This window comes from Strongylocentrotus purpuratus, unplaced genomic scaffold (assembly GCF_000002235.5).
Source record: "Strongylocentrotus purpuratus isolate Spur 01 unplaced genomic scaffold, Spur_5.0 spur5_scaffold_8, whole genome shotgun sequence".
NCBI classification, from domain to species: domain Eukaryota; kingdom Metazoa; phylum Echinodermata; class Echinoidea; order Camarodonta; family Strongylocentrotidae; genus Strongylocentrotus; species Strongylocentrotus purpuratus.
Window position 1 is genome coordinate 8,965,980 of NW_022145614.1, and position 11,909 is coordinate 8,977,888.

The 11,909-nt window shown below is 38.2% G+C and overlaps 1 protein-coding gene across 1 annotated transcript; it reads left to right on the forward strand.

Annotated features, from left to right (window-relative positions):
* The first annotated feature begins 2,542 nt into the window (after window positions 1–2,542).
* LOC100890420 lies at window positions 2,543–10,752 on the forward strand. The gene is made up of 4 exons (XM_030975886.1): window positions 2,543–3,973; window positions 6,934–7,200; window positions 8,663–9,154; window positions 9,959–10,752. The coding sequence occupies exons 1-4, from the start codon at window positions 2,612–2,614 to the stop codon at window positions 10,205–10,207; spliced, it is 2,370 nt and encodes a 789-aa protein (XP_030831746.1). The 5' UTR covers window positions 2,543–2,611; the 3' UTR covers window positions 10,208–10,752.
* Window positions 10,753–11,909: the final 1,157 nt, after the last annotated feature.

Below are 11,909 nucleotides of genomic sequence, written 5' to 3' on the forward strand. Positions count from 1 at the left end.
TAATTTTTTTTTTTCCCGAAAAATGCTTTTTGGGTAAGAATTTTTTTTTTTTTGTAAGGTTTTTTTTCTTTCTTGAACCATCTCGACAGATTATTTTTCCGTAATTTCCGAAAAAAAGGGGAATTTTTTTTTTCGACCCCCCCCCAAAAAAAGGGCTATCTAATATAACAGTTATTGACTGGCAGGGGATATATAACATTCTTTGGACCTGAAGGGAGTTATATTTCCCCTCGTGACCATATTTTCCCTCAGCGCTGCGCGCTTCGGGAAAATATAACCACTTGGGAAATATAACTCCCTTCAGCGGTCCAAATAATGTTATATTACACCCTCTGCCAGTCAATAACTGTATAATATAACTACCTTGTGATTAATACATTACCATTGATGATCTCCAAAATTTATTCATAACGTGATCCAAGACACTGCTTCAGCAACATACTTTTGCAGTTGTCAATGTGTGTAATTGTTCGAAGATTCATTTGCGAATTTGCGCCAATCGCAATGGTGGTTTAAGAACAATCCTATCATGAAAGAATGAATAAGACTTTGGAAAAGTCTTACTTAATGAGATAGGCCTAATATGATTGCAAGCTAGCGTAGCAAGTAAGTTTTAGGGGAAATAAAAGAAAAACTGCTCTCTTTCGCTATAAATTAGTGGCATATATTAAAGGTAGTGTATCCCTTTTGAAGCCAACATCAAATACTGTAGAACTTTGCAGGAATTATGAATATATCACGTATGTCATATCTGGGAAATTTAAACGTTAGCAGAGTCTAAATATTCAAATTATGCAAGGAAACCCGTTTACTTGCTAGGTTTCACTGTCAGACACTATTGAGTGACTGACTGGCTGTTTTCTTCTTTGGTAATAACATACATAAAATGAGCTGTAAAGGGTACATGAGCATTTGTCCACATCAATAACCCACTTCTTTTAATGGCCAAAATTAAGCTGACTGAATCTTTGCGCAGCACAAAACAGACACAAACTGTGGAATGATGATGGACAGGGGCGGCGATCCCTGGGGGGACGGAGGGGGGGACACGTCCTCCCCCTCAATTTTTTTAGGGGAGGATCGTCCCCCCCCCCTCAAAATTTGAAAAAAGTGCCCCAAAAAAATGTATAGCAAATACTGACTAAAGATTGCAACACACTTTTAGGCTCTGGAGGGCCCAATAGTGTAGCGTTTAGACAAATAAAAATGCAAAAATTTTCTCAGTCAGCAGCTACGCTCCCTCGCATAATATCCTTCAAAATGTATGAGTAAATACCGAGAAAAGTGAAGTGTGGAAAAAGTATATTGCTTGTTTTTATACTATAGTTTTGCTAAGGAATGTAGTTTTTTGATACAACCAAAACTTCAAAACCTGTGAGAGGATAGTAACTTCCGTCACCTTCACCCCTCTCATTCACTATGCTCCCTCGCACTTGCGTATTGATGGTGATGGGGGGTGGGGGGGGGGGGAAGCTTGGGGGAAGTTATCCCTCAAAAAAAATAAATTCAAACATGGTTTATTTCTAATTCGATACCAGTGATTTACAAATGTTGCTGAAATGGCATTTTCCCCTGAGCTTCCGGGGGCTCTGCCTCCTGGACCCCACCAATTAAATGCCCTGAGGCGGTCCTTGGATGCTCATCTGATCGTAATTACATGCCTAAAACCCCTGAGCTTCTGGAGGCTCCGCCCCCTGTACCCCACTCCAACTAGTGACCTGCATGTCAGTGCAAGTCACAAATAAGGTATCAAAATATGCTACTCTGACCGTAATTAAATTCCTAAAACCCCTGAACTCCCGGGGGATCTGCCCCATGGATGCTCATCTCACCTCAATTAGATGCCTAAAAACCCCTGAGTTTCATGGGGCTCCGCCCCTTGACCCCCGCCAGGGCTTTGCCCCTGGACCCCACGCCAATTTACGCTCCATTGCTTCGCTCGCTTTGCTCTACCTGATCGTAAATACCTAGCCCCCTCCCCACTTTGAAAAAAACGTTGCCAGGGCCTGCGTAACATGTGAGAGTGGCGGTAATGCGGTTTTTTCTACCCCCCCCCCAAACGTTTTTGCTCATTACGCCACTGCATCCTCGTCCTTCACATTTCGTCCCCCCGGTCATGAAAAGAAATCGCCGCCCCTGATGATGGATGATGGATGCAAAAAAAAAAGAGAAATAGGAAGAGATGGTAAAGAATGAGAGTCGGAAGAAGAATGAGAAGAGAGAAAAGGAATTTTTAGAATAGAATATTCAGGGTCGGGAGTCACAGTCGGGGAAAAAATAGTTTAGTTGTGCATGACACGTACGAATTCAATAATAACAATTTAATATGTTTTTTGAAGCTGCCACAGTTTTTAAGCTGTTTGATATTCGGATCAATGTTGCTCCAGTAGTTTGGTCCTGTGTGTATGAAATTTGTTTGAGGTATGATTATTATGAGAGTGAAATCGAGAAAAAAAAACATAGTGACTGCAAAACGAATAGTTCAAAAATGGAAATAATGCAGTCGAAATGACGCCGGCCGTGTGCAACGGGATTAATGATTAATTTTGTATTTTGTTATGCAGATTCTGATAAGTGCGTCACCTTCACTGTCTCCATTAAGGAATGTGAGATGAATTCAAGTACTATCGAAGGTAGCTTTTGCTCCTGTACTGCCAGCTGCCTATTCTTCGAAGATTGTTGCTATGGATCATCACGCACATTCGAGAAACCTTACACCATGATTCTGGATAAGCAGTATTGGAGTTGCACCCGATTTACCATTGGCGTCGCACAGAATACATCTTGCATTTACAATTACTTTGTAGTGGACAGGTGTCCATCTTTAGCTGGACCTGACCCCGAGTTGGTATGGAGATGTGAGCACCCGATGGCGAATGACACTGTCTTTGTTGACTCCCGGAAAATCTTCTTCCGCAACAGGTATTGTGCCCTTTGCCACGGCGTAAACTCATCGGAACTCACCCCTTACGTTGTTTTTGCACCTTGTCAGGACAACCCACCGAATGTGGATACGTTTTGTGGACAGCAACCGTTCAAAATTGACGGGAATCACCCTCCTGCTCCTCGTTCATGTGTCGATGATTCCGCCATCGTATCACAATGCGATTCACGATTAGCAGACCGAATTTCACAATTACTTTGTTCGAGCGAAAGCGAGCAAAGATTGATGGTCAATGGTACTATCTACAGGAACGCTGATTGTGCAATGTGCAATGGAATGCTAGTAGACAACAACGAATCACAATGTAGAGCGTCAAGATCTGATAAAGTCCCCGTTTTTAGCACCGCTTACTTTTATCCAGAGCTGCGATGTACGAATGGCCTTCGATTATCTGGAACCGAATGCATCCCAGAAGTCAGTTCCTGGCCAGATTGCAAGAACAGAAGCGTCATCTTTGCTGTCATCGCCAATGGTTACATGCAGTGCTACGGTGGCTTCAAACGTTTCAAATACATGAAAACTCTCATGAACATCGAAAGTCCGGTCATGTCGAGCTATGAATTCGATTATGATGTCTCTGACGGGTATTTCACAACCTTCCTAGAGTTTCCTGCTGACATCCTACCGCACACGAGTGAACTGGAAGACTTTATTGAATACAGCTTAGATGAAACACAGGAACAGAGTTGCCCGGATAGCAAAATCATCATCCGAGAAAGATGTAACATTGATTATGAAATAGTCATGGGTAATAGAAGTAATATATCTCGCATTGTAGATGACCCCCATTTATTTAAACCGGTGGACATCAATGGGACAGCTTATATCATGTATAATGACACCACTTTCGTGACGCCATTTTTGTGGGAAAACGACACTTATTTCTCACGTTTTTCAAACAAATGGAATTTCACCAAGCAACTGTCCTTCTCGCTTTATGGTAAGGTCGTTGACATAGACACATGCGCTGCTATCATTGTTGGAGACTCGCTCATCACCGAAAATGAAAGAGACAATGTTACCTATTTGGTAAGTTTAAACGTTTAGAATATTTGTCAGGTTAGATATTAAGGCAATATTGTGTTTTCCGCGAGATTTATAGGATAGGGCCTATGTGATGTGGTCACATGTATAGGGTTGGGCATCTATTTCCCCAATAGTTGGCACAATAGTTACTGGAATACACATCATTCATTTGTCGTTCGTTATTTCAAAACGTAACCATTCATGAATGGGGTTTGTATTGGGGTGATCCTATCCTAAACTAACCTAGACTTACCCCCAAACTTACAAAAACCCTGATCATATAACCATAATATTTTGCGTAAAGCGTTAGAAAAAATAATGGTGCGTAAACAATCAATAGTATGTTTTATTTATTTATTTATTTATATTTCACCAGGGTAGCCCATTCAACAAAAAGTTGGTCTTCCATGAGGCCCTGTAAAACATGTATATACAATTAAAAAGATAAAACAAACAATTAGGTATGAATACATTAATAGAACAGTATTACATATTGAAAATAAATATACAATATCAAACATATTAATCAGTGTCAATTATGATGAATGCTATTATAAATAGATCACTTGCTAAGAGAGTAAAGGATTAAGTAAAAGAAGCGAGAGAGAGAGCTTAAAGAAAAAATAGAGGCAGACTAGCAGTAAAAAATAATTTTAAAAAAGGTGTTCCTCAAAACCTATCCTGATTCAACAGCAAGGTGGAAAAATATTTCTTAAGTGCCAATTTGAAGGTCTTTACATTACTTATCTGCTTAATATTAGAAGGTAATTTATTCCATAGAAAAGCACCATCATAACTTATTGCATTCTTAAGGTATTCAGTATGACATTTATCAATAATCAGGTCATGACGAGTACATTGCCGTGTGTAAAAATTATGTTGAGTTGATACTTCTTGAAAAACATCTTTGTGAAAGTCTGAAGATAAATCGTTAAGACATTTAAAAACAAATATACATCTAAAATATTTAACCCTCTCTTGAAATGGTATCCATTTCATGCGAGTAAATAATTCCTTTGATGGGGTATACATATTACAGTTTAAAATCATTCTTGCAGCCCTCTTTTGTAGTTTAGTTATCTTATCTATATGACTTAAAAACCTGTTTCCCCAAATTTCACAACAATAATCATTTTGTGATTGTATGAGACATGTGTATAATAATTTCAATGAAATGTCATCTACATATGGTTTAACTCTTCTAAGCATGGCAAGTCCGGCAAACACTTTTCTACATAAATAAGCTACATGATCAGACCATAATAAGTTTTCATCGATCATAAAAACCTAGACATTTAAAGATCTTACATTGTTCAACACATAATATATAATACTGTCATTTTTAAAATGGTTTAATCTTTGTTTATTTCCGATGATCATAAATTTGGTTTTATCAACATTCAAATAGAGTTTATTACATTTTATCCATCTACATATAACATTAAAATCACTTTGCAATTTAATTTGTACATCCGAAAAGGTGGGTCCACTTACATAAAGTGTCGTATCGTCGGCATACATTACAATTTTTACATGTTTCAAAACTTCTGACATATCATCTATATAAATCAAAAATAGGAGCGGGCCCAAAATAGATCCCTGTGGAACTCCAACAAAAATACAGCGATCAGTTGATTTAGAATCTTTTATAGCAACATATTGTTTTCTATTATTTAAATACGAGTCAAACCAAGCTAATGATAACTTACCCAAACCTATTTTCTTTAACTTATTTAACAAAATATCTGGATTAACCGTATCAAAAGCTCGTCTTAAATCAATAAAAAGAGCCCCTACAATGAGGCCTTTATCTATGCAGTGTAACCAACTGTCTGTTAAAGCCCCAAGAGCCGAGGCTGTAGAATGACCTGGCCGGAACCCAAACTGCGTCTTACTGAGGATATTATGTTCTATTAAATAATCATACAATTGCTGATGAACAGTCCTTTCAATGAGTTTACTTATTGCAGGTAAGATGGAAATTGGACGAAAATTACCAATATTGTTAATGTCGCCTTTTTTGAATAACGGAAAAACCTTTGCATACTTCCAATCATTGGGAAAGACTCCTGTTGAAAAAGACAAATTAATCAATTGAGTAATGGTTGGTACAATAAAAGCTTTAGACTTTTTTAGGAAGATAATATTAATATCATCAGACCCTGTTGCTTTGTTAGAATCCAAGTTTGAAATCAATTTTTCAACATAGCTTTCATTGGTGGAAACAAAGTCAAAAACATAATTGGAAGGATAGCAATTAAAAACATCCCCAATATCATGTTCGTCGGCTTGTATGACATTCATCTCTTGCGCGAGCTTAGCATTTATTCGAATAAAATAATCATTAAAAGCATTGGCAATAGCGTCATCGTTATTAAACACCATATCATTGTCGTAAAGAATGGAAGGAAATGATGAGGATTTTGTTGGTAATAATAACTTTAAACATTTCCACATCTTTGAAACATCGTTTACATTTTTCTTGATTTCTTTCTTTAAATATTCAGTTTTACTTTTAAACATAGATATATTGACCTCATTCCTTAGATTGGTGTACTTTGACCATAATTCTTCACACATTGTATTTAAATGGGAATCTTTTTGCAATAAAATCTTTTTCTTTACTTTCAAAATTTTTCTATGAATATTATCTCTTTTCTTCATCAGTGTTCTAATATGTGACGTTATCCACGAAAGCGATTGATCTTTAACACGAAATGATTTTATGTCATTAGGGCCCTGTCTTATAAAGAGTTTCATCGATCCGGACTGATCGCAAGTTATCCAATCAATCGCAAATTTAAAATCTCTGTTATCTAAGTTATCGAACGTTAATGGATTGTAAACCATGCGAAATATTAAAGAATACTGTTCATCATGAAAGTTTATCACCTCTACAATTGATTCACTTCATGAAAATAATTCACCATATCGTCATACATGTATTATCTTGTCACTCTCAGATATACCAGGACATCTCATTTCCTCCAGAGAGCTACGTTCGTTACCTGAATGGCTCTGTCCGTCTATGCTGGACTGGACCCGATCCTCCAGAACCTGTCAGCATGTTCCAGTACTCCAAAGGACAGTATATTTTGAACCTCATACTCCTTGTTCTGTCCTCCATCTGTCTCTTGGCGACGTTGATCACCTACTGTATCTTCAAGCCTCTGAGGAACCTCCAAGGCCTATCCATCATGAGCTTTGTGTCGGCCCTTCTTGTTGCGCAGGTTAGTGCCAGGAGTAAACTGTCTATGAACCTTCATTAATTTTTTTTAAACAATAATTACTTGCAGACAAAATGAATATCAAAGCTCACATTTGCTTTCGAGATTTGTAGATAAATAGCCCAGACTAAATCGGCCTTGTAATTCGATTTAAGTTTAGATCATAATGAAAACAGGAGCAGTGCAGTTGCAGGTTTCAATTTTCCGTTCGTGCCTACAAATTCTTCTTGAGATACGGGCAGGCGCGCCGGAAGCAGTTTGGGATTTGGGGAGGGGACAAACATTCCAGGGGGCTCACCTTTCAGGGGCAGTGGCGTATATGAGCAAAGATGTTCGGGGCAGAAGTAAAATCTGCATCACCACCGACTATTTTTATGTTACATTCAGGCACCGCAGAACGTTTTTTCAAAGTGGAGTATTAACAATCAGGTAGAGCGTAGCGGTTTTTAGGGGTTTTAGGCATTTAATTATGATCAGATAAACGTATTAAGAAACCGTATTTGCGACAATGGCAGGTCACTCATTGGCGTGGGGTCCAGGGGGCTGAGCCCCATGAAGGGCAAGGGTTTTAGGCATTTAATTACCGTCAGATTGGCATATTTCGATGCCTTATTATTATTGTGACAATGGCAGGTCGCCTATTGGCGTGGGGTCAATCCAGGGGGCTGAGCTCCATGAAGCTCAGGGGTTTGAGGCCTTTGATTACGATCAGATGAACATCCAGAGGGCCGCCTTAGGGCCCTTGGTCGGAAGCTCAGGGGTTTTGGATATTTTATTACGGTCCGATGAGCATCCAGTGGCCATCTTAGTGCGCTTGCTAGGATACAGGGGATCGAGCCCGCGGAAGCTCAGGGGTTTTAGGTATTTAATAACGGTCAGATAGGCATCCGCTTTAAGGCCCTTGATGGGGTACAGGGGACGGAGCCAACGTGTTGTGACACTGGCAGAGTGGCAGGTCACTATTCTTTCTTTCTTTTTCTCTTTAAGTCCTTTTTTTAAGTGAGGGGGGCGCGAGTCCCCCCCCCCCTCCCACTGAGCCCCGCCATTCTGCAGGCCCTGACATGAAGGCTTCAAAATAAGCATATGTTTTGCCTGACTGTAAATTTTGGAATTTGTGAGTTTCCAACAAACGCATAAAAAATATAATTTACAAAAAGAATAGAGAAAACATCCCGGAAAATCATGTCATTTTAGCAACATTTGTAAATCACTGGCGGTATCGAATTAGAAATAAAACACTTTTAAATTTTATTGGGGGTGGGGGCAACTGGGGGCAACTACCCCCAAGCATAGGGGCGTGCGGAATGTTTAGGGAATTAAATTCCTGTTAAGTCTCCTTTTCTTCGAATGGAATATAATTTTTGTTATAACATTTCACTATCCCTCGTACGCTGCGTGCAATGACCTGTCTAAAATGTATCCAGATTGTCTGTAAATCATCATAAATATTTTTGTTTTTCCAAAGTTGATGCTCCAGTTCATCGCTCCCAACATGGTATCTTTGCCAACCGTGTGTACGATAGCAGCTATCATCACTCATTATTTTCTCCTCGCTATCTTCGCATGGACGAACATCTTGGCGTACGACCTTTTTCGTTGCTTCGCGTCCTCATCTTTCCTACCCAAGAGACATAGTCAGAAGACACGTCTCATCTGCTACTTTACTTTTGGCTGGTGTCTTCCTCTCGTCATCGTCGTTCCCTGTCTGATTACTCAAGTTCAGAACCCTTCGCTGTTTCGCTACGGCAAGATCGGGACATCGTGCTGGATCTACCAAGCCAGGGCTATCGTTCTGGCTTTCTTGGTACCTGTCGCCGCCAGTTTCCTCGTCAACTTCGTTTTCTTTTTGTTAACTGCCTACGGTGTTCACAAGAGTAAGCGTGATTCCAGCGTTCTCCATACAGGTGTTCAAGAGCGACGGAAAGAGATTTTCACGGAGCTGGCTGTCCACTTCAAGGTTTGTGTGTCGATGCTTACCGTTTCATAAAACCTTTCATCAATAACAAATGCTTAATTTCTATGATAAATTTGCTCTCAGCCAATCAGATGCCTTGATTTCAATAGCTTATAACAGTAGCTTGTTATTGATATTGTTATTGATATCAAGTTTTATGAAACAGGCCTGATAGGCGGGGAGGGGGCCCTCGTTGATTATGATTGTTTTCTTTCCGAACTCTCTATACGATGTTCAAAAGAGCTTCCAGGGTCCTTCCCATCGTTCTTCGTGAATAGAGCAAATTAAGGAAGTGCTTTGTAAATGAGCTTGTATAGTCCATTTGGAGTTTAAATGCATGTACACACTATACACGGCTGTTGGGATAGACTGACCATCGTTAATTGGAATCAAAGCTGTGTCGGTGCCGGAAAGAATAATTAAGCCTATCGCCAATCTGTACAAATTTGAGCCAACCTTCAAACGGATGAATTTGTTTTAAATTGTTTACAATAAATTATTCGATTAAAAGTGGGCATTTTGTTCTTCTTCCTACGATTTAATATTTATTTGTATCTGGTCATCTCATTGCATCTGGTAATATGCACTTCTGTCAATATGTTTCCCTCATTTGCTTGTCTTACGTCTGCCTCTATAACTGTGACTTCTGTTTAAGTGAGTTATATTCAACCTATCGTCTTCTCTCTGCATCTCTTTCTCTCCCTCTCTCTCCCTCTCTCCCCACCCCCTCTCTCTCTCTCTCTTTCTCTCTTTCTCACTGTTTATAATAATTTCCTCTTCTCACTATCATTCCCTAAATGCTCTCAGATATCGTGCCTGCTTGGTTTTGGATGGTCCTTCGGTTTCATCGGCGCCTTCGCCCAGTCTGCTGCTGTTTGGACAATCTTCATCATCACCAGCTCTCTGCAAGGTATCTTCGTCTTCATCTTCTTTGGCGCTAACCAACGGGTCAGGGGTCTCTGGCGAAAGAAGATTTACGGATCCAAAGCACGAGGGAGCACTACGACAGGAACGTCTTCTACAAGTGTGGGATTGAGAGACATGAGTCAGAAATAATTATGTACATGTATCATCAGGTTCAACTACCCATGTCTAGAAGTTATTTCATTTCATTTTTCATTTATTTATTTAAACACGGAGGCCTACCTCAGCCCGCGGACTGTTCTTCTGTAGGGCCGTGCATATACATAAAAACATATAATATCAAAATAACATATATACAACATAATTCAACATAATAATGGTAACATAAATACATACAAAACAAAAATAACATAAACTAAAAATACATATGAAATATTAAAAGGGGATGGGGATTACTCATTAAGGGCTCTTGGTTCCATATACTTATTTAGATTACGTTTGAAATTTATAACAGATAACTCACGTTTAAGTTCTGGTGAGATTGAGTTCCAGCATTTCGCACTGAAATAGCTGAAACTCTTTTTTTTTAAACATGTTTTTAATTTAGGTAGTACAAAATTATTAATTGAATTTCTCATAATATAATTACATTTTTTTAGTTCAAATAAATCTAGCAAGTAATTAGGACAATTATGATTAGCAATTTTATACATCATGTAAAGGGCATGTTTATCTCTTCTTTTTTTCTAAAAAATCAAGCTTTAACTGCTGAAACAGGGAAATTGTAGAATGTCTGGCATCAACTTTTAATATAATTCGGAGGGCTCTATTCTGGAGGACTTGAAGCTTCTTAACAGATTTTTTCATAATATTTCGCCAGACCACATCACAATAGTCAAGTTTACTTTGTAATATTGTTTTATAAAACATAAGTGCAATATTCTGAGATACATAGTTCCTTATTCTTTTAAATAGGTACAGCTTTTTAATAATATCTTTTCTCAGAAAATTAACATATTCATCCCAATCGAGATTGTGATCTATATATATACCTAAGTATTTGCAACTATCTATTTGATTGAGTTTTACATCATTAATATAAATATTAATCGTTCGATTTTTAACTTTGGTTCTAGATCCAATTAACATGACCTCACATTTTTTAGTATTGAGAAATAATTTGTTTGAATTCAACCATTTTGAAAGACGTATAAGATCAGCATTAATGACATTTTCAAAAGTTTCTGTTGTTTTACCAGGGTAATATATGCATGTGTCATCAGCGTACAACGATATACTACATCTTTTAATACAATTTGATAAATCATTAACATATATGGTAAAAAGTAGGGGGCCTAAATTGGCCCCTGTGGAATTCCACAAATTACATTCAGTTCGTCTGATTTTACACCATTTACAACCGTGTACTGTCTTCTATCAGTCAGGTAGTTAAGGAACCATTCACAAGCCCTTTTGTCAAGTCCAATCAATTTCAGCTTATCAAGGAGGATAGCATGGTCAACCGTGTCGAAAGCCTTTTTAAGGTCGATTGTGACCATTCCAACAATGTCCCCTATCTACAATAACTTTAACCATCTTCATCTGGAATGTCATTTGGATTTTTGATGGGATACAACATCGCTAGTAAATATTAATGTGTATTATGTGTAAGTATCTGTAGACTATATGTATACACAGTGCCTTTAACTATATATTGTAACTAATTTACTATATTAAGTGATCTTTTACTGCACATTTCAGAATAAACTAGCAAACAAGTGATTTTGATTAAATTTGAGGAGCACTTTGGATGCAGTACAAAATGTATTATGCTAGATCGATCAATTAAGGTGTGGAATATGTAAGAGTAGATGCTATCTTTGACTTTACAACA